A 26,381-nucleotide genomic window follows, 5' to 3' on the forward strand; every position below is an offset into this window, starting at 1 on the left:
TGAAACCCTAGGTTGTCTCTGCTGCCATCAGTCTGTGAACTGGTACTATGTAAGGCATATACAGTAGAGTAGGCTGTTGTATTACTTTTGAAAAAGGTGCTACAGTAGCTACATTATATAAATAAAAATGGATCTTATCTAATTCCGAATAATTACCAATAAATGAATAAACTCATGGGTCATTAGCACACAATTCTAGGATCATTTTCAGATCAAATTGTAGCCCACAGTAAAATGTCAAGACGGTGTGAGATAGTATCTAATTTCCTTGTTTTGCTTTCCCGACAAACACAATACGGAAATGCATGCATCTCCGTTATCCCACAGCCAGCGCCGGCGTTGTGCAGGCATGTCATGTTTGAACGGCTAAATCAAATGAAATGATGTCCCATCAGCAGAACTAAAAAAGTTGCCAAGCTTTTAAAACAGACTATAAAGAGGCCGGGCTCTCATTTAGTCAGATTTTGCAGTTTGCTTTTTTGTGTTATTTATTTATTTCCCCCCACAATTAGTCCCCACAACAACAGTCGGTGGGAAATGCTCTCGCCACAGAATTTACTAGTATTCTGGCCATAATAATCATTCTGGTCGGCCCCAGCTGTTGGTACAGAAGCGCTTCCCGGCGCTTGATTGACAGCGCATTTTTAATTTTGACGACGCATGCGCACTGGCGCACCGCTTATGTGCAGCCCTGATTATTAAAATGGGCTTAAATTGACACTTCACTGTCATCTGTTCTCTAGTTAGATTAGGGTATCACAATCCGTGGCTGGATGAGGTTACAGTTGCCATTACACTAAAGTTGGATATTATTACATCCATCAAAATGTCAGCCACACTAATCCTCATTTCCGTGGCGTGTGTTTGTGCGTCTTCCTCCTCCTAGATTCCAAAGGCTCTTGTCGTCCTCATCAAGTGTTGGAGAGGAGAGGAGAGGAGAGGAGAGGAGAGGAGAGGAGAGGAGAGGAGAGGAGAGGAGAGGAGAGGAGAGGAGAGGAGAAGGAGATACCTGCTGGGCCGAGGCCGAGGGGCTGACAGTACACAGAGGAGATACCGAGGGAGGGCTGTAAGGTAGGCTAAAATCAAACGCACCTTGTGCAGATTCTTGTTCTTTTTCTGTTAATTCATGGAAACTGTCTCCTGCTCAGCCTGTCCACTAATAGAATATACTGTTCTGTTGATTTGTTACTTTTTAAAGTAAAACTCTAGCAAAAAAAATAAAGTCAACAAGGCAGTTTTTTCCTTTTTGTATTTGTATTTGTATTTTATATTTTTGGAGGATCATGTATGAGAGTCAGTCTATTTGTCTCTTTGCTTTGTCTTTCACAGAGCAGAGAGGGGGGGGGGGGGGGGCTGTAAGGTAGGGCATTCACTTCTAGTAATTTTTACTAGTTGACAAGTTGTTTAGTTTGCTAGTTGACTAGTTGTTTAACTACCTATTATGTAAAAATATATATATTTGTACATTTAAAAACTGTGTAGATTGGTGACTATAACTATAATCTACCTGATCTTGAGGCCTACAAAAAATATATTTGTATTCTTTTCTTATTTAGTACCAACAAGGTAGTGGATTTACAGTGGATTTACTAGTCCACTAGTTGAATAGTCCACTAGTTGCTTAAAGCCCTTATAGTAAGGTAGGCTAAAATCAAACACACAGGATGCAGATTCTTGTTCTTTTTCTGTTAATTCATGGAAACTGTGAAAGTGTGTCAGAACTTACTGTTCTGTTGATGTGTTACTTTTTAAAGGTATTTTCTCAGAGCAGCAGAAACAACATGGCCTCCGGAAGAACAAGAACCAGAGCTCTCTGGTTCTCCACAAGGTGATCATGGTGGGCAGCGGAGGTGTGGGGATGTCTGCACTCACCCTGCAGTTCATGTACGATGAGGTGAGTTACATCATGGTGAGGTGAGGTGTGGGGAGTCTGCACTCACCCTGCAGTTCATGTACGATGAGGTGAGTTACATCATGGTGAGGTGAGGTGTGGGGAAGTCTGCACTCACCCTGCAGTTCATGTACGATGAGGTGAGTTACATCATGGTGAGGTGAGGTGGGGAAGTCTGCACTCACCCTGCAGTTCATGTACGATGAGGTGAGTTACATCATGGTGAGGTGTGGGGAAGTCTGCACTCACCCTGCAGTTCATGTACGATGAGGTGAGTTCCATCATGGTGAGGTGAGGTGTGGGGAAGTCTGCACTCACCCTGCAGTTCATGTGCGATGAGGTGAGTTACATCATGGTGAGGTGAGGTGATCATGGTGAGGTGAGTTCCATCATGGATCAACAACACACTTTAGACCTGAGGATTTCTACTAAATGTCTTCTAAATCCTGACGTTTTTCTGAAAATCCTGTGTTTCTGTGACAGACAAACATTTTCATGTCAAGGACCCCCAGAATTATCTGTATTTGCCCGCCGAGTCCCAGGATGCAGGGATGGTCTTTTAGAAATGAGTCCCAGGATGCAGGGATGGTCTTTTAGAAATGAGTCCCAGGATGCAGGGATGGTCTTTTAGAGATGAGTCCCAGGATGCAAGGATGGTCTTTTAGAAATGAGTCCCAGGATGCAGGGATGGTCTTTTAGAGATGAGTCCCAGGATGCAGGGATGGTCTTTTAGAAAGGAGTCCCAGGATGCAGGGATGGTCTTTTAGAAATGAGTCCCAGGATGCAGGGATGGTTATTATTAACCTAATAAAACTATTGAATTCACAAAAGTAGCTACGCTTTGCGCCACCAGAGCGAGCCACATCACTTCCTTGTTGTGCTCGGCAAGTAGGCTATGTGACGGGAGAATAGCGCTTGATGTCTTTACGGGGCTGCCTGGAGCCACACATTCACAGTCATATGAGCCGGGCGGTGCTTACACTCCCGCACGGCATGTGTTTGTAAAGCAATCAAGCGCTCCCCTTCCCCAGCTGGAACAGCTGGAATCAGCTGCGAATGATATAAAGTGATTGAAGGAGTGGGTTATCGGCCCAGGCCGTAGCGTAACGGTCTGGGCACCGGACTGGTGATCCAGTCGCGGTGTGCCGCGGGTTCGACTCCCGGACCCGACACGGCCTTTACCGCATGTCATCCCCCCATCTCTCTCCCGTTTCCTGTCAGCCTACTTTCTATCCCTTAAAAAAAATAATCAATAAAGGTGTAAGCCGCAAAAAAATATCTTAAAAAAAAAAAAAAGAAGGAGTGGGTTATCGGTGGAATTTACAGCGGTCACGTGTCGGTGACCAGCCAATCAGAATCAAGTATTGGGACTACCCGTTTTAGAAACTGTGTTTTGGGATGCAAAATGCACCCTATTTTAATCTGTGTCCACGTCTCTCTCTCTCTCTGTCTCTCTGTCTCTGTCTCTCTCTCTCTCTCTCTCTCTCTCTCTCTCTCTCTCTCTCTCTCTCTCTCTCTCTCTCTCTCTCTCTCTCTCTCTCTCTCTCTCTCTCTCTCTCTCTCTCTCTCCCTCCCTATTTATTTTTTGTGGCTTTCGCCTTTTATTTTTTTATGGAGGGACAGACAGTAGGCTGACAGGAGATAGGGGGGGGGGGGGGGGTGACATGCAGTAAAGGCCGTCAGGATCGGGAGTCGAACCCGCGGCATAGCTGATTTCAGTCATCTGGATTCTATTGAGTTCCAGCATGTCTTCTGTGAAAGCATGCTGCGCGACGTGTTGTGAGCTTAGACTAGATAGGCTATTTTCGGTCATTAGTTATTATTAAGATGAAAGAGTATTCTAGGAATAGAATACAAGTTTAGCCCATTTTGAACGGGAACCCAATAGCAGATCTACAAGCTCATAGCGCGCCACCGAGTGGCGCGCTACGAGCTTGTAGGTCTGCTATTTTTGAAAAATCGAAGAACGACTGACATTTTTTAAAACAAAATGTAGAATTTGCCACGGACACATTTAATAATAATTATAATAATAATAATAATTATTATTATTATATGAATACATCGCATACAGTATGACCTCACCAATAGGAAAGAAAAAAATCTATGTGTTTTTGGTTGATGGAACATTTGCATTGATAATGTATGCATAAAGGATCAACTGAATCTATTCTACACAGAAAAGAAAAGAAGAAAAGAAAAACGTTGCTGAATAGATCGTTATATCGCCATACCACGTTTATAGCTTGTAGTTATTATCCCAGGCTCTAGGGGTCCCCGAGGAGTTCCAGGGGGTCCACTCTCCAGCTAAATGATAGTCTCCCAGAGATAGAAATGCCATTAAATGGGGGTACGTAGCCTGTTGTATATCAAACTGGGGCTCCTTGAAATGAAAATGGTTGAAATTCATTGCTAGAGCCGTAAAAATCTTCTCTTATGGCATATATTTTCAAATGGGGGGTCCGCGGGGCTAATGAATGTCATTTTGGGGGTCCTTGACATGAGAACGTTTTTGGAACCTCTGCACTACAGGGCGACGCTGTTCCAGGAGCTGATGTCTCGCCGGACCAGCATCGCCCCTCACAACCAGGAGCTGCTGTACGAGGGGCGCCGCCTGGTGCTGGACCCCAACCGGCAGGCCAAGAACTTCCCCAGGACCACCCGGGACAACCCCATCATGTTTGTGAGCCCAGAGTCCGTCGTTGGACTCCTCTTCCAGGACCGTGAGTAGTAGTAGTAGTGGTGGTAGTAGACCTAACCTGACTCCGCCACACGGGGGCAGCATTGAGTTTCACAACAGTGTTGTTTTTTACAGCAAATTTAGATTTTGGTTTTAGTCATGGTCTCTTGAATAGTTTTCAATTTGTCACATTTTAGTCACCTGGAATGTTTTAGTGTTAGTCTAGTTTTAGTCAACTAAATTTCACAAGATTTTAGTCGACTAAATCTACAGTTGATTTGGTCGACTAAAATGTATTTTAGCGGGCCTTGATGCTGTCTAATGGCTGATTTTACACTTGCTATTTCCAGTATGCAACCAAGTGTAAAATTACTTGTGTCCTTTACTTATACTGGATCTCTTGTCCCTTCCTAACATTTTAGTCTAGTTTTTATTTGTTGACAAAATTGTCAATTTATTTAGTCTTAGTTTTAGTCATCATAGCTTAGTTTTCATTTAGTTTTCGTCAGTGAAAAAAGGTAGTTGACAATTTTTTGTCATTAGTCGACGAAATCAACACTGCTTCTCAAGTTCACTTTGTTCACATTGTGAACTTGTGGACTGCGTCGGATGGTGGCAGTGATATAGTGATATCACTATATCAGTTTTTTTCATTGGCACGTTTGACTGTCAAGGTTTCAGCTTCCAGGAAGAAATTAGAATCCCTAAATATAAATTGCACATATGAACCATTCCAAGGGGTACTGTCACCTCATAAACACATGAAAAACTGGAAGAAAAAAAATCACGGCACACCTTGGAGTACAGTACGGTACTTGAGTATATGTACTTAGTTAGACACTGATACCTGCTGCTGCTAGAAGAACTTCAAACAAAGCCACTGAACGCTGACCCCTGTCGTTACAGCCAGCCCACCTAAAGTCCAGCCTCGCTATGACTTAGACCTGGACGCCAGCTATGCAAAGGTACACACACACACACACACACACACACACACACACACACACACACACACACACACACACACACATACAACTTAAATTATATTTATGCAACTTGCATACAGACTGAAAGGTTTATGAACTGTATACAAAATAAGTAAAACAAATACTCAGATATAGTGCAACTTTCTGACTAAATGAAGAATTAGCATTTAGTTTCCACCATAGAGCTCTTCTCCACTTTCACATTTCCCATTGTTCAAGTGTGTCTCACACACACACACACACACACACACACACACACACACACACACACATTCAAAAATAATTGTGATTATCTCAAGTAATTGCGATTGGGCCTATAGTAGCAGTAAGAGCCATTTGAGCCTCCTTATTGTGTCAATGATGTCACTGCATGGCATTGGCAATTTGTCAAGGCCTAGGTTGCCATGGTTACGGGGAGGGTATTTAACCCTAATCAGGTGCAGGTGTTGCTGACAGCTTTAGACTGTGATTCGGGGCGACTGTGGCTCAGGAGGTAGAGCAGGTCGTCCAATGATCCATGGGTCGGCGGTTCGAATCCCGGCTCCTCCTGTCTACATGTGGAAGTGTCCTTGGGCAAAGACACTGAACCCCAAATTGCTCCCGATGTGCTGGTTGGTACCTTGCATGGCTTCCACCGCAATTGGTGTATGAATGTGTGTGTGAATGGGTGAATGTAATGCACAATCTATGTAAAGCGCTTTGGATAAAGGCGCTATATAAATGCACCATTTTTATTCAAGGCTGATTCTCTGTGTGATTGAGACACTATTTTGGTTTATTTATAGGCAAAGTATGTAAAAAGTACTTTAGCAGAGCTAATAAATATAATTTAATGTACTCTACGCACATGTTTGAACATCAGTTTCTGGAACACACGTCATAACATCAAGCTGGCTGCCGGTAACCAGTAACACCTAATATAGGGGTTTAGGCGCTACAGTAGCAGACATGTCACTTATGACAGAAAATGGATTGCTATCCAGACAAAGAGTACAACATTACAATTGCAAAAGGATAGCTGGGTTTTTGTAGGCTGTTTGATCATGAATAATTGATCAGGAATGGAAATGGACACAGCTTTGTGTCCAACAAAGAGCTGCACCCACACACTCATCTGGGACTGGCTGGAATTGTTTGATCTGATCTGATTTGATGGCTTGAAACCATCGCAAGACACTCGAGGGTTAAAGAACAATCGAGGATTAAAATAAACACAATGGAGTAAGTCAATGGAGTAAGTCCATTGTGCTCCTGACTGCTCTCACATAAAACGGAGGACAAAGACGTGCATAAGTAATACAGTAAATGAAAACAGGTATGCGCCAGTATTGAAATGTTGGCCCATATGCCAACCTAACCTGCTTGAATGTAGTATTTTTATTGTCTCCACCAGGCCGAAGGCATGGGGAGAGAGTATGGGGAGAGAGTATGTTTTGCACTCCGTCCGTGTGTCCATCCTTCTGTCCGTCCGTCCGTTATTAGCTAATCTCCGGCACCGTTGGCCCAATCCATGCCAAACTGTGCACACACAACGCCCTGGATGCCAACGACGAACCTCTGCCCCAAATATTCCTCAACGGCCTGTTATAGCGCCACCATGAGGCCGATTTAGGCAAAACACATTTCTGTAGATTGTACATTTTATCCATACATCACACAATTCGGTACTACAGTATACACTATCTCCATAGTCATGTGATCAACACGGATCTGCACAATATCCCATCTGCCATCCTGATTGGCTTCCAAAGCTCACATGATTGGTCCGTTTCGAACAAAATGCCACAAATCACAAACACAGTGTCCAATTCCCATGAAATTATACTCACACATTTCCAGTAGGCCGAGCACAACATGCCACTATTTCCCCCCCCAAATCAGCCTCACGGTGGTGCTATAACGGGCTAATTCCTGTTTTACCTATAACTGCATCGATCTGTATAGACCGATTCCGTACCGGTTTCATGGTCGCAGCCTACGTATTTCCTGTAGACGGACTCGACGTAGCTGCGGGGGTAAAACCCTCACCAGGCGCACATCTTCCACTACAGTGAACGGCAGAGTGACTGATGTTAGTTTGCCTCAAACTTTACTCCTTTACCTGCTTTTTTACTAACACTAACATTACAAAGATGCCCAGAACATTGAGATGAACCTGTGTAGTTTATGGCTGCTCCAACAGTAGTGGCAACATAACAAATAAAATAAAACGGAATGTCTAATATCCACCGCGATGGCTGAGACCAGAGCCATTGAGTAATGGTTGAGACAAAGCAGTGAAGAATCCTGCAAGATACATAATTTCAGTCTTACCCAATACCCAATCTTTCTGTTTTATGAACACAAGGCTGCTGTATTTTATACCTCATACTAAGCATTTAAAGTATAGGTATAAAGTACAGCAGCCTTGTGTTAATAAACAGAAATATTTGGTATTGGGTAAGACTGGCGTTATGTATCTTTCACTGCTTTGTCTCAACCATTGCTCAATGGCTCTGGTCTCAGCCATCGCGGTGGATATTAGACATTCCGTTTTATTTTATTTGTTATGTTGCCACTACTGTTGGAGCAGCCATAAACTACACAGGTTCATCTCGATGTTCTGGGCATCTTTGTAATGTTAGTGTTAGTAAAAAAGCAGGTAAAGGAGTAAAGTTTGAGGCAAACTAACATCAGTCACTCTGCCGTTCACTGTAGTGGAAGATGTGCGCCTGGTGAGGGTTTTACCCCCGCAGCTACGTCGAGTCCGCCTACAGGAAATACGTAGGCTGCGACCATGAAACCGGTACGGAATCGGTCTATAGACCGATTCACAGAGGGGTGCCCTGGGCGCGGCCATTACTGAGGGGTAATCCATGGAGCAGGTGCTCCGTAGGCCAGGTGTAGCTAATCAGTGCTGCTGCACTCAATGGTACACCCTCAGTAATGGCCGCACCCAGGAAACCCTCTGTGAATCGGTCTATACAACTTATGTATGTGCACTCCCTATACTAGAGGCCATGGAAAAACTTTTTCCCTGCATCCCTCCACATCTGCCGGTTATAGCGCCACCATGAGGCCGATTTCTGCAAAACACATTGTTTATGTTAGTCGCACAGATTTCATCCAAATCTCACGCAAATCGGTACAAATGATCTCTGTAGTCGTGATCAAGACGAGCCTGTTGGATTTCTCAGATTCTACACCGATTACAAAATGCTGCACATGTCCTGCTCATCCAGAATTCTATCCTCAGAGATGCTATGAGTGATCTGGCTCTGCATTTCCTCAACAAAATGAAGAAATGAAGAAAAAGAAACAAACAAACAAACACAAAAACATGTTTATATTACTCCTAAACATTTTGCCAAACATCACACACACTCCTATCCTCCTGGTGGAGACCTGTGCCCAGAAGGGCACTTTTTCTAGTTTAAAAATGTTCCAACTTGTTGACTCTTTTGAAAGTTTCCCCAGAAAACACTGATATAATTTGCAGCCTGCATCATCACAAAAGGCTGTTTCAGGATCTTTTATTTATTTAACATAATTATTATAAAATATCTTCTAAAACCGATATAAATATCTGCTAAAACCGATATAAATATCTGCTCAAACCGATATAAATATCTGCTCAAACCGATACAAATATCTGCTCAAACCGATATAAATATCTGCTCAAACCGATATAAATATCTGCTCAAACCGATTTATTAGACATACTGTACACATTCACAGTGTTTTTCCCCCCGTCCAGACCTTTGCAGGTGACATCGGGCACCTCTGGAAGACCTGGGAGTCACTGTTGGTGTATCAGGAGCTGGTGAGAAAAGGAGTACTGCCAAATGGTTATTTTATTTTATACTTAGTCCACGTGAGCCTACAAATATGCTGTTTTAACCCATTCTGACCTGAGATCAGATTTAAAAAATGTCTTCTACATCCTGACAGTTTTCTGAAAAAGCTATGTTTCTATGACAAGATCATAGTGCGCCACCAAGTGGCGCTATGAGATAAACAAATAAACACATGGCGGTTTGACTCGTATGGATATGAAGCATCAACCGACATCGAGAAAACGCTAATGTTGCCGCGGCCAAATTTGTTACATTTTCCCCAGAAACGGACTGCATCAAATATGAGTAACTTGACTGCCGTAAACGATTACGATATAGAGGCGGCTTGTTTATCTTTGGACCACAATGCTTATATGTGATTATTTTAAGATGGCCCGATGATATTCTCCAATTGAGAAATTACTTCCCCAAACCAAGCGATGAGCGAGTGACATCAGGACTTCTCTATTTAACAATGGCTTTGAATGTAAGCTCTAGATGAGTAGGATGTAACTAATGCATTCCTTCTGTCACTCTATACATTTAACCTCTTTGTCCATCGATCCATCCGTCTGTCCGTCCGTCAGTGAGTTGATGAAGGAGGACTACACTGAGATTGTGCACAAGACAGCAGAGGTTATCCATCTATGTAACTATTGCACCCAGATCCTGGAGAGGACGGATAGGCTGTGAGTTGCACACACACACACACACACACACCCTCACACACACACACACACACACACACACACACACACACACACACACACACACACACACACACACACACACACACACACACACACTTTGACAAATTTCACTTTGACATTAGCAGACCAGATAGTTTTTGTCCTAATTTTGTCATCTGAAATGGTTTAGTGGCTGAACTAATGATAATCTATCCAAGTCTAGACTTCTTAGTCGACAAAATATCAAAATATTTTAGTCTAGTCTTTTAATCTTTAGTCAAATAAATGTTTGGTTTGAATGTGCATTACAGTCACATAAAACAACATAAAACATGTCTTGTTATTATTTTAGTATCGAATGACAAGAAATAAGTACATGCCCTTGATCCAGTGTTAATTTTGGCAGCAAATTCTCATTTAGTCTTAGTCTTTTGAATAACACACCACACACGGTGCCGAGGGCCCTGAGCCATACCAAATCAAAAGGCCCCATGCATGTGCAATTCGCATGCGTGCATGTGATTCGCTGCATGCAATAATGCATGTAATACAATCAAGAATGACACTTTGCGTCCAGTGAATGAACGCACGTGCGTTCAGCGCACCGCCAGCACTAGCACCGCTGTTCCCAGAGAGTTATACGGCTTCTCCCTGATGCTGGATCTCCTCCCACCTAGTGGTTAAGAAACTGTTGGACGACCAAAACACTCGCTGGGGTTCCTGTGTTGCGTTACATTTTTCAATGGAAGCAACAGCTGTACCTGTTTGAAATAGTCTTACACAGTAGGGCACTGCAAGCTGCGGGCCCTGGAGCTTAAACTCCAGTGAGTTCCATTGTTAATCCGGGCCTGACCACACGTCTTATTTTGATCATCTGAAATAGTTTAGTCTCGACCAAATGTCAAAAATATTTAGTCTTTTAGTCTTAGTCAACCAAATGAACACTGCTTACAGAGGGACTCCCACAGTGTCTTTGTATAGGTTTGTGTGACTCGTGGTGTCTGTGTGTCATCATTGTTTGTCTCATGGTGTCGTTCTCTAGGTTCGAGGTGCTGATGCAGGCCAACATGCTGTCGTCAGAATACGACCAGATCTCCGACATGCGCAAGAAGGTTTTGAGAGTGAGTTCACCGCCAACCCCGGAGCCTCATTTATGCTCCGTCGTGCGACCGCGTCACTCGTCGATCATAGCATCTGCGGGTTGTTGTGACTATGTTTTAACTGATTTTGACGTGTCTGTAATGCTATGCATCACTGTATGACAACAACTGTCTCACCTTTGTAACGTGTGTGTGTGCACTGCAGATCTCCAGCTCCCTGGAGCCCATGGAAAGGACAACACAGGACATCAAGAACAAGATCATGCCAGGGGGTCAGTTGTCAGAAACATGGATACAGCAAGTGGGGACACACCCAGAAGATCGCAAGTATGTATGCATGTGCGCGCGTGTGTGTGTGTGTGTGTGTGCGTGTGTGTGTGTGTGTGTGTGTGTGTGTGTGTGTGTGTGTGTGTGTGTGTGTGTGTGTGTATGTGCATTGTGCGCCCATGCGTCCAGTCACATGCTGTGCAGCAGTGCGCATACATCAAAGCAGGGTCTCGGTGTGTGAGTGTTGTCATGTCTCTACAGTGTGGAGAAGATCAAAGTGCTGCTGGATGCCATCTCCTCCATCTACCAGCAGTTCAAGAAGGACAAGGCGGAGAGGCGTGAGTACATGAACCGAGCCAACACAGAGAAATGCTTCTTAAAACACTTTGACTGCCACCATTGAACTCCGGCGCTGTCCCTTCACTGCCAACATGATGTACAGGGCCTTTTATTTTCAAAACTCCCAAATTCACCCCAATGAACCGTAAGTAAAGATGGCCGTCTACTGTCTAGGACTGCTCAGAACTCCAAACTCGTCCCTAGGCAATGAGTTAGTCCGGCAGCTGACAGACTTATTTTGTTTAAAGTGGGAAATTTTTGGCCTAAAATATATACTATATACATACATTCATGACAACCCCCTAGTTTAACATGTCACATGCTACTTAAAGCAAAAGGAAAGTTTGACATTTTTGCCAGCCATAGGATGTTAGTGGTAGGGTCACAAGAAAGCCCTATAAAAGAATTGCCCAATACTTTCAGCCCGTTCAGCAAGTGGATTCATGAATGTACCGGTATGTATATAGACAATATTTTAGGCCAATAAAAAAGACTATTTACCAAATTCCCCACCCGTCCACCTCGGCTGCCAGACTATAAGACCTGAGGCCGATTCTTCCAATGCCTTCTAATTCGGTAGTTCTCGCACTCAACATTATTTCAAAAATGTTCAAAAATAGCAGATGTACAAGCTCGCTAACGTGCTGTGAGCTTGAACATTTGGTATGTGTTTTTTTTCTTTGTTCTTTTGAGGCACCTTTAACCACTTAAACCCTAGCATCACAATATTGAGTGTAGAAATATTATTATTTATGGGTACATTTGCTTACATACACAAAGTGTACACTCTCAGAGTTACAAATTGATAAATGAAGAATGATTTAGCTGATTCCTACTGTATGCAATACTAGTATGCATAGAAGGCAATATGTGATTCCAGGTTTGCTCTTCCTGTCCTTTCCATTTAGGTCTACCCTACAATGAGGAACAGATCCATAAATTAAAAGTAAGCTGTGCGTGTGTGCATGTGTGCGTGCGTGCGTGCGTGCGCGCACTGTAGCATGTGTGGGCATGCTTTATTTTAGCTAGATATGAATATTATGTCTACAATACAATGAATACATGCAGAGGAGAACGTAATTCCCCTACTGTGTCGTAGAGTGACTCGTCTGTTTGAGGATAAATCGATCAAAACTTGCTAGTACAGGGTTCGATCCTCTTTTTTCCTTTGGAACTGCCTAACTATGGCATAGAGCAGGTACTCAACTAGAAATGCTGAAGGTCCACAAATATCTTTTGAATAAGACCATGGTCCAGTCTCATGCGCACTACAATTGCGGGTCGCAGGCCACGTGGGCCCCACGGGGTGGGGCTTCCCCCCTCGCCCCCCACCCCTTGAAACAACTATGCCTTTTTAGTACAGTCAAACCAAGCTATACAAACCGGGTCCCATTCCAACCAACACTGGGGTGGCAGAGTATGAAAATATATGTTTTCACTTTGACAAATATTCAGACAGACAGACAGACAGACAGTAGGCTGACAGGAAATGGGGAGAGAGATGGGGGGTCACTCCCGCTGAGCCACGGCCCAGGCCTTTTCTCTTTATTCTATAATTTCTCCAGGGTCCGCAGAGAGGTGTGCGACGGTCCGGTAGTGTGCCGCGGTCCGCCTGTTGAGGACCACTGGCATAGAGCCATAGATAGTACTGTGGCATAGATTCAACAAGAACCATTGAAAAGGCAGGATGGATCCATTCTTCATGTTGTAGATGCTATACAATCCCAATGTCGCAGAGGAAATAAACACTCACTAGACTAACTGGGCACTCTTCTATTGTCCAGTTTCCTGACGTGTTCTGCCCAGTGGTTTCCAAACTTTTTTAGCTCAAGACCCGGGACCCAAACAAGTGAAAATAGCATACGTTATGAGATTGTAGATCTGCTATTTTCACTACTTAATAATGAGAGAGAGAGAGAGTTGAATGGAAGACAAAAAAGGGGATAATTACTCGCGACCCATACAAAATGATCCGCGACCCAATCATGGGACCCAACCCACTGTTTGAGAAATGCTCCAATGGTGTGTGTGTGTTTCTTTTTCTCCTCCGCAGGCAGAAGTTGGTCCTCCATGCTAGCAAGGCCAGGTCTCTGTTCACAGGGGAGTGTGCCATGAAATACCGCCTCTTCATCTCCAAGAGCGAGGAGTGGATGAGGTGAGTAGTTCCGCCAACTGGGCCTCAACTACTGCTAAACATAGGCAAGCACATGAGATGATACTACTGAGGCTGACGTTAATACAACCGCTATCACTTCCAACACGGCAACGACGCACGTTGGGGACGGCCATCAATGCTATGTGGAATGAAAGTTACCTTTTTGGGTGGTTTTCATTATTTTTACATTTAAAGCACTGCCCAGAACATGTTGGATCATATTTACTGCGTATAGCTGGAGTTACATGTAACCTGTGAATGATCTTGTACTGTGTCTCATGAGTTCTGTTAGAACATGTAATTTGTTTTGCATTTAGCAAGATTCTTTTCCACTTTTTAGAATCAATTTGGCACCCAAAATCCTCTGCCCAAAATGTTTTACTACTTATATTTGTGGTTTTAATGAACATTTGAGAGTATATATAGCTTATCACCGTCTTCTTTTAGGAAGAGGCTTTCATTAATATTTGTTCCAAATTGTTTTCCCTCGCCTCTCTTTTGTAAAATGGTACAGATTGAATATAACTCCTAAATTGTAGATACCTGAAGAATTGTACTTGAGGCAAATTAAATTAATTCCTAATTTGGCAAAGGATTTTAAGGTTCCACCCAGAAATAGATCTTGTATTTTTTAAATTCCAGCCTCTTTCCAGGCTCTGAACCCAACATCTGAACATGATTGAGCAAATTCAGGATTACAAAAAACAGGAGCAAGAACTGAGTATGTATTAGTAATACCAAAATGTTTACGTATTTGATTCCAAGATTTCAAGGTATTTCTCACGATAAAGTGTGAAATAGCTCCGTTTATAAATGGCAACTCAGAAAGAGCGGACAAACATCCAACACCCTCCAAGTCAAGAAAAGATGAATTTGTATCATTTTTACCCACTCTGCTATATATCTGATTTGTGATGCCCAGTGGTAATACATTATGTTTGGGAGCGCTAATCCCCCTTCTATCTCTGGTACCTGTAATTACTCTAGTTTAAGCCTGGGACGTTTGCCTTTCCATAGTGTTTTATTTAGCTGCCAGGGGCAGGTGGGCAAACCTTAGTGTTTTATTTAGCTGCCAGGGGCAGGTAGGCAACCCTTATTGTTTTATTTAGCTGCCAGGGGCAGGTGGGCAACCCTTAGTGTTTTATTTAGCTGCCAGGGGCAAGTGGGCAACCCTTAGTGTTTTATTTAGCTGCCAGGAGCCGGTGGGCAACCCTTAGTGTTTTATTTAGCTGCCAGGGGCAGGTGGGCAACCCTTGGTGTCAACACCTGTGACTTGTACTCAACTGTCTGGTATGTGCATTGTGTTTTAGGTGGATAACTACCTCCCCTCCATCTCCGCCTCCATCAGTCTGGTTCCAGAGCGCTACATCTGGAGGACGTGCATCGGGCTCCACAGCGCCCCCCCGCTATCTGATCACCGCCTCTTACTGCATGTTATACTGGCGACGCAGCAGCAGCCTGACTGACCGCCTGCTGACGGCCGCGGTGTGTCTGTGTTCTCTGTGTGAGAACCCTGGACTGTTACTGCTAACGTACGTCTCCTCCACAGAGACATACAGTAAGTATTATTATTATTATTACTGCTAACGTACGTCTCCTCCACAGAGACATACAGTAAGTATTATTATTATTATTACTGCTAACGTACGTCTCCTCCACAGAGACATACAGTAAGTATTATTATTATTACTGCTAACGTACGTCTCCTCCACAGAGACATACAGTAAGTATTATTATTATTATTATTACTGCTAACGTACGTCTCCTCCACAGAGACATACAGTAAGTATTTACTGACCGCTGTGGTGTCGATATATATGAATACAACCTGTAGTCACATCTGTAATGAAAGTACTGTCTTGTCTGTGGCCCAGATATAAATACAACATGTAGTCACATAAAATAGCCTTTATATCCAATCCTTGTTGGACTGTACATCTAAGATCCTTAATGAAACCAAACCCTTTTCAACCGCCTGGGGCCAAAAGAAATGTAGTCGGATCTGCTTCTTGTACATTTGTCTACAGCCAAGTATATTAAGTCCATAAGAACTCTGTTTATGTATCGTGTGTGTATTTCAGGGTAATGTATTGTGTGTATTTCAACTAGTAGTGTGTGTATTTATACTATATTATTGTGTGTATTTCAGGGTAATGTATTGTGTGTATTTATACTATATTATTGTGTGTATTTACTATTTATACTATATTATGGTGACCACTGGAGAGACGGGTGACAGCCGGAATGTAGACGGCTGGTTCTTCCAGTCCCGGCAGAGTAGTTCCGGAGCAACGTATTGTGTGGCCCTGGTTTGTCCCTAATGGGACTGAGCGAGGGGTACAGACTCACGTCTTGAAAATCATTTCACATAATATATTTTAAACTACAATCTAATTAACTTTCACCACACATCATGTCAAGCTTTCGTGTTTGGACGTGCTCCTGTTTCATAATGTCATACATGACGAAGACCCATAAGGGGTCGAAACGTTGTCATCCTTTATTCAAATACAATTGCCAGTGGGAGCTACTCAACAGTGTGCGGACATTTTCTCCTTCTCCTGTTTCATAATGTGCCACTTAGCGGCATGAGCTAAGATAAGTCTACTTAGGAGGTGACACGCACGCATGTACACACACACATAAATCAGTTTATTAGTTATTAGTTTTACATGGTTTTGACTGCATCTTAACTTACGCCAAAATCAGAGCTCACCCGTTGAGATACAGTAAAACATTAGGATATAAGGATAACAGTAAGTAAACAGTGTTTCATTTAGCTGCCAGGGGCAGGTGGGCAACCGTTAGTGTTTTATTTAGCTGCCAGGGGCAGGTGGGGAACCCTTAGTGTTTTATTTAGCTGCCAGGGACAGGTGGGCAACCCTTAGTGTTTTATTTAGCTGCCAGGAGCCGGTGGGCAACCCTTAGTGTTTTATTTATCTGCCAGGAGCAGGTGGGCAACCCTTGGTGTCAACGCCTGTGACTTATACTCAACTGTCTGGTATGTGCATTGTGTTTTAGGTGGATAACTACCTCCCCTCCATCTCCGCCTCCATCAGTCTGGTTCCAGAGCGCTACATCTGGAGGACGTGCATCGGGCTCCACAGCGCCCCCCCGCTATCTGATCACCGCCTCTTACTGCATGTTATACTGGCGACGCAGCAGCAGCCTGACTGACCGCCTGCTGACGGCCGCGGTGTGTCTGTGTTCTCTGTGTGAGAACACTGGACTGTTACTGCTAACGTACGTCTCCTCCACAGAGACATACAGTAAGTATTATTATTATTATTACTGCTAACGTACGTCTCCTCCACAGAGACATACAGTAAGTATTATTATTATTACTGCTAACGTACGTCTCCTCCACAGAGACATGCAGTAAGTATTATTATTATTACTGCTCACGTACGTCTCCTCCACAGAGACATTCAGTAAGTATTTACTGACCGCTGTGGTGTCGATATATATAAATACAACCTGTAGTCACATCTGTAATGAAAGTACTGTCTTGTCTGTGGCCCAGATATAAATACAACATGTAGTCACATAAAATAGCCTTTATATCCAATCCGTGTTGGACTGTACATCTAAGATCCTTAATGAAACCAAACCCTTTTCAACCGTCTGGGGCCAAAAGAAATGTAGTCGGATCTGCTTCTTGTACATTTGTCTACAGCCAAGTATATTAAGTCCATAAGAACTCTGTTTATGTATCGTGTGTGTATTTCAACTAGTAGTGTGTGTATTTATACTATATTATTGTGTGTATTTCAGGGTAATGTATTGTGTGTATTTATACTATATTATTGTGTGTATTTCAGGGTAATGTATTGTGTGTATTTATACTATATTATTGTGTGTATTTCAGAAGTCCATTCATTGTGTTTATCGGTGGCTCTCTGCTCCACATTGTTGTTTACATGTAGACTGTGGTACTCTATCCAAAAGTACTCTCTACACATAGGGATGGGTATCGTTAGGATTTTTTCGAGTCCGGTACCGATTCCGGTTCTGCTTATCGATTCCGGTTCTTAACGGTTCCCTATTTCGGTTCCAAAATGATATAAAAGAGGTCAAATGTTTAACAAAAAAGCTCAATGTCAATTTAAGAGATGTAATGAATAAATAGTGTAACATCCTCTTCCTCCTCATTCAGTTGAGCCATTTGTGGATAATATAGTAAAAAAATAAATTAAACTTAAGGTCAATTGTTTGTCACAAAGTTTTTATTTTTAAGACTTTGATTTAAGACAGATGAATAGAGTATAGACCAACATCCTTTCCTTTAACAGTTGAGCCATTTGTGGATACTACAGTTACCTCTTACTACTACTGACAATGACAACAAATATGCCTGAGAGACTACACAACATAAACATCACTGCATCACATCACTGCAACACAAAGTCAGAAATCTAGAAAAAAATAAAAAGATAGTCTCATGTAGTGCACAGTCTGCATCGCATGTCAGAGCAGAGTGTATACTGTATACTAAAGACATGTATAATGAATAGTATAACATCTTCTCCTTTATTGAACCATTTGTGGATAATATAGTGATTCTTTTAAATGTATCTATATAATATCGATTCTGTATTTACCCAGGGCAATAGTGTTGTAGGCTACTTCTCTTATTACCAATAACAAATAAAAGCATGTCTGAGATCTGAGAGCAACACACACACGATTGACTGTGTAAATTAGCATCGCTAATGAAGGGGAGGGGGCAGCGCATCAATGGGGGATCATTGAAAACAAAGGCGGCTTGCATGCTGTGGTTTGCTACAAACAGAAATGTGCATGCACACGGGCTGCCCAAAGTAGGCTATCTTTTGTTGTTTTTTCGCCACCTCTCGAAGTTAGACTGGGTATCTGAATCCTACGCCGTGATCACACACACACACACACACACACGGGTGCGCACTCGAAGTGAGTGCACCAGCGCTTTCTCTCCTTGTCTCATGTTGATTCAATGCTGCGCAGCCAGCGTGCTGCGCACGTATGCAGTGAAGACTCAGACAAGGCGCAAGATTCCTGTCCCCTCTTAAAAGTTTCCTCCCATAAACTTCACTTGAAAATTACGTTTAAGAAACTTTAATAATGATGCCAGGCACAGCGCGTGTCACTGTCTCTAGACTCCTCGACAACTAACTCCATGCAGAGAGATGGCTCCGCCTCTGCAAGCCACAAGCCCACAACTCGTCGCTAATGCAACGCAATGTAGACTTGTAGATCAGCTCTGTTCCCTGCGCATCTATTAAGGGAAGAAAATAAATAAATATCGTGTGACTGCGTGTCTGTGGGAACCGATAGAGAGAACCGAAATTGAATTATTGTAATGGGTACCCGGTACCCAGGCACGTTCGGTTCGGTACATACTTGGTCCCGAGATTCGGGACCCACCCCTAGGTGTGATTGACCATGAACATGTTTACTGCACCCCCAGCCTTTGTATACATAATAACCCATGAGTGTGTGTCTGGGTGCGCTCAACTGCTCTGAAGAAGATTAGTAGTAAACAGAGAGCAGCCACAGATGTGGCGCTCGCTCGCTCACTCACACACACACAAACCTGTCCTCTCCTCAGAGGCTCAGGTGTGTAGCCTAAATGGTAAATGGTGCATTTATATAGCGCCTTTATCCAAGGCGCTTTACAGAGATTGTGCATTACATTCACCCATTCACACACACATTCATACACCGATGGCAGCGGAAACCATGCAAGGCACCAACTAGCACATCGGGAGCAATTAGGGGTTCAGTGTCTTGCTCAAGGACACTTCGACAGTAACTCTGGGGGAGCCCGGGTTCGAACTGGCAACCTTACGGTTACCATCCAGGCACTCTACCCCTGAGCCACCGCCGCCCCGAAGCCTGAAGCCCAATCTCAAAGACAGTTGATCAACAAGGTTAAATCAGGATCTCTCTCATTTTAACCTCCTCTCTCTGTCTCTCTCTCCCCCCATGCAGTCCACGGCTTCGTCGTCCCTGCTCTCCATGAGGCCCCAGACCCCCCGCGGGGACGACGACGAGGAGGACGGCGTGGACGTGCCTGACGGACAGGCGGCGTGGAAAAAGGCCCCGCCCCCCCTGCCCACCCCGGAGGAGAAGATGAGGCAGGTGGCCAAGAACGTGCCCACAGACATTGTCCCTATCAACGTCACAGGTAGGACACCACCAACCGCCCTCCTCCACTCATCTGATTATCTCTTTTGGACATCTAGTTTTCCTTTCACCCTTTGGACATCTAGTGACCAGACCCTGTGAGCGGTGCCGTCATTCATCATAAAATATATTAGTTCCGTGTCATGTTCTAGCGCCGCCCCACACCACCCACCTAGTCTCATTAGCGTGACCTTCCTATTTGAGGCTGATTTGGCCTCATCCAATCTAATGTTCTCACCTACTACTACTACATTATTAACCTTTTCACTGTCCGTTGATGTTTCTGTGCTTTGAGTGGATACATTGTATCTGCCCAGCCACAGTGAATGAAGCTGTATGTCTGCCAGCCTCGTCTCCTTTACTATTCCGTTTTTATCTCCCCTCCCACAAACTGACCTTCACTCTCCTGTGTGTGTGTGTGTGTGTGTGTGTGTGTGTGTGTGTGTGTGTGTGTGTGTGTGTGTGTGTGTGTGTGTGTGTGTGTGTGTGTGTGTGTGTCTGTGTCTGTGTCTGTGTCTGTGTCTGTGTCTGTGTCTGTGTCTGTGTCTGTGTCTGTCTGTGTGTCTGTCTCAGGGAGCAGATCCTGCGTGTGAAGGGGGAGGAGGAGGGAATTCCTCTCCTGCTCGTGGGGAACAAGTCGGACCTGGAAACCCTAAACTCGAAATCTAGGTACAGCGACCTTTAACCCATTTAGGCCTGACGTCAAAAAATCTAAAAATAAGTCTTCTGAAAGAATATAGGCTATATTCAAAGATTTGTGCCGCATTTTCACGATTTTTCAAAAAATAGCAGACCTACAAGCTCGTAGAGCGCCACTCGGAGGCGCGCTATGAGCTTGTAGATCTGCTATTTTTCAATAGTTAAAGTATAACATAAAGATTAGTTAAAACACCAAAAGAGGTTCCCACTAGGGCTGCACGATTAATCGAAATTTTAATCGAAAACCCATAATATGACGAGACAGAATCAAAATGGAAAAGGATTAGGCCTACAGATTCAGTGGCATTTCACATTGCAAAAGGGTGCAGGAAGAGTGGGCACCTAAACATTGACCCATTTTGACCTGATTAAAAGAATGTTTTCTACGTCCTGACAGTTTTTTGAAAAAGCTATGTTTCTATGTCAGTCATTCTTCGATTTTTCAAAAATAGCAGACCTACAAGCTCGTAGGTCTCGTAGATCTGCTATTTTTCAATAGCTAAAGCATAACATGATGCTAACACCAAAAGGGGTTCTCGCCCAAAATGGGTTAAATTGGCTATTTTTTAAGAATGTATTTGGACATAAATATTTGTATTTCTTTCATAAAATAAAGTTGGGTAGTGTACACTGTTTATCTTTCACTCAATAGAAACGGCTCCTGTCGCAAGTTGAGGATGTCATATGACATTATGTCCAGTCCATGTGTGCTCCAGCCCCAGGGAATGTATGGGATGCACATGCTAATGTGTTTCTAAAGGTGTCTACTAAAAGATTTAAATTCAACTCCCGTGGGAATTTGAGTTATTAGCATAATATGTAACATCCTCATAGCATGTGACATATGGAACTAGGGGGTTTTCATGATTCTAAATCCATTCCAAGCATTAGTTTTACACAAATACACTCCTTGGGCTAAATTAGGCCATATCCACTTGACCAAAATGTGCTGACCTCATCACAAACTGATGAGGTCTATGGCTATGGCCGTTCTCCTTTGTAGTCTATATGTATGGGGTCCAGATGGCGTCTTGGTGAACTTGTGTGTTTGATGCCTAGTCGGCGACCAATCGTTTAGTGTGAAATTAAAGCCACAACGATATAATGACAGACGATTAAAAAAAAAGACTGTTGTGTGAAATACATGACGATCTGATGAAGCGTCTGCTTCAAATGGGCTGTAATGGTGACATAAAGGGTTACTAAAAGTATCTCTCTCCCTCCTTTCTCTCTCTCTCTCTCAATTCAATTCAACAGGATTTATTGGCATGACGTTTTACAAGTGTTGCCAAAGCACAATCAGATATGACAAACAACAACATAACATAATATCAATGATATGAAAAAATAAATAGAAATAATATAAAATAAAGCAGGTGGTGCAGAAAATAAAACATGGCATACTGTATGTGTGTCCTACTGGTTGTCCCTTTTCTTGTGACAGGAATTGACATATTTTGCAGCCACATGGCACATTCTTTCTGTTCCCCCAGAAGGACTGGTAAATCTTTCCCTTTCTGTCATACTTCGAAATTCTGGGAAATTTCTTTCAAATTTTGGGAAGAACTCCTCTCTAATAGTAATTAGTTTTTACATTGTGTTAAGAAGTGTAACTCTGTCTCTATAGCTCCGTCATCACAGTGTGTAGTTTTTACATTGTGTTAAGAAGTGTAACTCTGTCTCTATAGCTCCGTCATCACAGTGACAGCACAGCCTCTCCTCTCTGGGCAGCCAGGTCTGTCTGTCTGCCCGCCCTTCTCTATTGCCAGACTATGATCGCTCAGTCTCTCTCTCTCTGTCTCTGTCTCTGTCTCTCTCTCTGTGTGTGTGTGTGTGTGTGTGTGTGTGTGTGTGTGTGTGTGTGTCTTTCTCTCTCTCTCTCTCTCTCTCTCTCTCTCTCTCTCTCTGTCTCTGTCTCTCTCTCTCTCTCTCTCTCTCCCTCTCTCCCAGGTGTTCTTTGATCTCATGCGTGACGTTCGTAAAAAGAAACTGTTGGAGAGCAAAGAGAAGAACGGCTCTAGTGGCAAGAAGCCGAAGAGGTGCTGTGTCCTCTAACCCCCTCTTGTGGCAGGAAGAAGAACCCCCGACGCACTCAGAGAAGCTTAATACAATGTGCCAAAGCAAAAAGGGAAGCGTGTCGCAGGGCCGGGCGATACGGTCAAATCAATATATATCACAATTTATTTCAAACATTAGACGAAGGATTCTTTTATACTCTTTGTTTTACAGGGCCTATAGAGCGTCGCAGTCCCGCCCCCCTTTCATGACGACGCCAGGCCCAGGAAATAGTTCCCAATGCATTTTCCCCTCATAGACATTTCAAAACGTATTTATTTAAAGACCTTATAAGCGTCGTACGAAGCCAACTCTTGAAAAACAACAAAAAAAGTGTTGTAACCTGCTGTTTTCAACTTCTTTCTAATTATTTGTTCAGCCCGAAAAATTGTGTTTGTTGTCATGATTTGTCACGACAAGAGTTGGCTTTGTCGGCGGCGTAAATGTCTTTAAATAAATACTTTATTTATTTTCCGGTTCTCTTGAGGGGGGCGGGACTGCGACGCTGCTCTATACTGTAAATATTATGGTTGCAACACAGCTGAACAAAGTCTTTGATTTAATCTAAAATCTAAAATAGCCACCCTTGTACAACGACTCAATTTGTTGTGGAGAGAAAAAAAGAAAACAGCTTCTCGGTTATTTGATTAACCTACTAGATTAAGTTGGTTATTGCTTCTAAATATTTGTATCATTTGGTTCTTTAATTGCCCAGCCCTATGTTGTATAAACAGGTGGTTTATAATAAGGAAATAGAAACATGTCACATGTGATTCCTAAGATAATTATATAATGTATACCATATATTATGATATACAATGCATATTATGCCAATCACTGTGTTGAGTCAAACTATTTCACCTTTCTATGTTGCCGTATACAGTTCAATAAATAGTGAAATAATATTAAATATATAAATAAATAATGAATAATATTTTAAATTAGTTGGTTTATAGTTATTTGTTTTCGTTCATTTGTTATTTTTAGTTAGTCAGTTATTTTGCATGTGTTTAATATTATATATAGATAGAAACTAATAAGAGAGATAACAGATAATGTATGGTGAGACATCTAGATATGTGATATAATGCTCCCGGACTAATAGGAGAGATAACAGATCTACATCTAGATGGATGCTATGTATGTAAATTTAGATAAAATGTGTAGAATGTGATAAAGCTCAAGGACCAATAAGATAATAGAGGGTATGCACGTGACATCATCATCATAACTGTAAGTTATGCAGGAATGCCCACTGCCCCACTGAGTGGCAAAAAACTACTTTCTGGCCTTGACAGCCCATACATCCAAACAGAAAAGTCCTATTTGACTGCATTAAATGACTTTAAACAACCTTAAATTAACTTTGTCACTCAATTTTCCACTCGATTTGCCATTCACTTTATGCATGTGCTGATGTGCATACCCTCTATAAGAGATAACGAGCAAACTTTGATCAATACAATATGGGTCCATTTGGACACACGCACGAACACACGAACACACACACACACACACACACACACACACACACGTTGCTTCGCCACAACAATGACTAACATTTAGAACATACACGCAAAATATTTGCCGCCTTGTGGTGACCATGGACACATGCAGAATACACAACTATGCATTCTAGCTGCTGGTGTTTATAACGATACTAATTATATAGCCTAACTATGAAGTTTATAACGATAATAATTATAAAACTATGAATTCTACTCGTGTTTATTTGGGGGTCCTTGACATGAAAAGGTTTGGGAACCACTGCTTTATGGTGTCGTCATATTAAAGTCCATGTGATTGGCTCACATGGAGCTGCAGTTGTGAAGGTTGAAGGTAAGAGCACTTATCTGTTATAACATTATAATTATTGATTGAAGTATTTGTTAACAGTTTGCAGAATTACAGTACATTTCAAGCACAACTCAATACAAAGACCGTTACTATATGACTGGACGACACCATTAAGTATTACACTTGTTTACAAGAGGGTCCACCATGTTCAATTAAATTGTTGTTTCATCTGAAAAGATCACAGGATCTATTGAATGTGACAAACTGACATATTGATCTTAGTGAAGTATTTAGACAGGTACATGGGTATCTTAGTGAAGTATCTAGACAGGTACATGGGTATCTTAGTGAAGTATTTAGACAGGTACATGGGTATCTTAGTGAAGTATCTAGACAGGTACATGGGTATCTTAGTGAAGTATGTAGACAGGTACATGGGTATCTTAGTGAAGTATTTAGACAGGTACATGGGTATCTTAGTGAAGTATTTAGACAGGTACATGGGTATCTTAGTGAAGTATTTAGACGGGTACATGGGTATCTTAGTGAAGTATTTAGACAGGTACATGGGTATCTTAGTGAAGTATTTGGACAGGTACATGGGTATCTTAGTGAAGTATTTAGACAGGTACATGGGTATCTTAGTGAAGTATTTAGACAGGTACATGGGTATCTTAGTGAAGTATCTAGACAGGTACATGGGTATCTTAGTGAAGTATTTAGACAGGTACATGGGTATCTTAGTGAAGTATTTGGACAGGTACATGGGTATCTTAGTGAAGTATTTATACTGTACACATATACTGTATGTGTATAAATACATGTGTATATGTGTGTACTCCAGGATGGTACACGCGGGGTACATCGGGCTGGAGAGGGACCGTCCTCTCATCAGAGTCCCGTTTCCCCACCTGGCCGTAGGGACGGTTCTGTTGGCTCTGACTGGACTGATCCTCTGTCTGGTTCTGTCTCTGATGTACCACTACTCTGAGAGTACTTATACTCACTGTCTGGTACGTACACTGTACTGTACTGTACTGTACTGTACTGTACACTACACTACACTACACTACACTACACTACACTACACTACACTACACTTATGTATTTACGTGCCAGGGCCAGGTGGGCAACCCTTAGTGTTTTATTTAGCTGCCAGGGTTCAAGTGGGCAACCCTTAGTGTTTTATTTAGCTGCCAGGGGGCAGGTGGGCGACCCTTAGTGTTTTATTTAGCTGCCAGGGGCAGGTGGGCGACCCTTAGTGTTTTATTTAGCTGCCAGGGGCAGGTGGGCAACCCTTAGTGTTTTATTTAGCTGCCAGGGGGCAGGTGGGCAACCCTTAGTGTTTTATTTAGCTGCCAGGGGCAGGTGGGCAACCCTTAGTGTTTTATTTAGCTGCCAAGGGGCAGGTGGGCAACCCTTAGTGTTTTATTTAGCTGCCAAGGGGCAGGTGGGCAACCCTTAGTGTTTTATTTAGCTGCCAGGGGATTCATTTACCTGCCAGCAGAGCCGTAAGCCAACACAAAGTGACTTGATTAGCTGTCATTTCTCCCAAAAAGAGGTTAAAAGTCAGCTGTGGTCTACTACTATAACAGCTGATCTGTTTGGTCTGTGTGTGTCTGTTAGCATGCAGGTGGACGTGAAGCTGATAGACCTGGATGAAACCAGCTCCTCGCCACTCGCCACTCGCCCACTCGCCACTCGCCACTCGCCCACTCGCCACTCGCCCACTCGCCCTACACA

At 42.9% G+C, this 26,381-nt stretch overlaps 1 protein-coding gene and 1 pseudogene across 4 annotated transcripts in view; both read left to right on the forward strand.

Annotated features, from left to right (window-relative positions):
- LOC310877259 (post-GPI attachment to proteins factor 2-like) overlaps positions 1 to 20,680 on the forward strand; it is a 125,221-nt pseudogene extending 104,541 nt beyond the window's left edge. The window contains exons 3-6 of the transcript in view: positions 16,944 to 17,191; positions 19,084 to 19,142; positions 19,893 to 20,088; positions 20,661 to 20,680. The product of the transcript in view is annotated as a post-GPI attachment to proteins factor 2-like (transcript). The remainder of the gene's footprint in view (positions 1 to 16,943; positions 17,192 to 19,083; positions 19,143 to 19,892; positions 20,089 to 20,660) is intronic.
- LOC310854036 (serine/threonine-protein kinase TBK1-like) lies at positions 2,136 to 15,362 on the forward strand. Of its 3 annotated transcripts, XM_083758513.1 has the most exons (10): positions 4,563 to 4,614; positions 5,478 to 5,536; positions 9,294 to 9,359; positions 9,960 to 10,061; positions 11,104 to 11,182; positions 11,367 to 11,488; positions 11,690 to 11,766; positions 12,676 to 12,713; positions 13,821 to 13,922; positions 15,233 to 15,362. In XM_083758513.1, exons 2-9 carry the CDS (start codon positions 5,529 to 5,531, stop codon positions 13,842 to 13,844), a joined length of 516 nt encoding a protein of 171 aa, XP_083614639.1. In that variant the 5' UTR covers positions 4,563 to 4,614; positions 5,478 to 5,528; the 3' UTR covers positions 13,845 to 13,922; positions 15,233 to 15,362. The 3 variants fall into 3 exon arrangements, with proteins under 3 accessions (XP_083614638.1, XP_083614639.1, XP_083614640.1); XM_083758512.1 differs by lacking the exons at positions 9,294 to 9,359; positions 9,960 to 10,061; positions 15,233 to 15,362 and adding an exon at positions 2,136 to 2,162 and having other exon boundaries at positions 4,424 to 4,614; positions 13,821 to 13,925; XM_083758514.1 differs by lacking the exons at positions 9,294 to 9,359; positions 9,960 to 10,061 and having other exon boundaries at positions 4,569 to 4,614.
- Positions 20,681 to 26,381: the final 5,701 nt, after the last annotated feature.

Source organism: Protomyctophum parallelum (genome assembly GCF_964188405.1).
Source record: "Protomyctophum parallelum genome assembly, chromosome: 2".
Taxonomy (NCBI): Eukaryota; Metazoa; Chordata; class Actinopteri; order Myctophiformes; family Myctophidae; genus Protomyctophum; species Protomyctophum parallelum.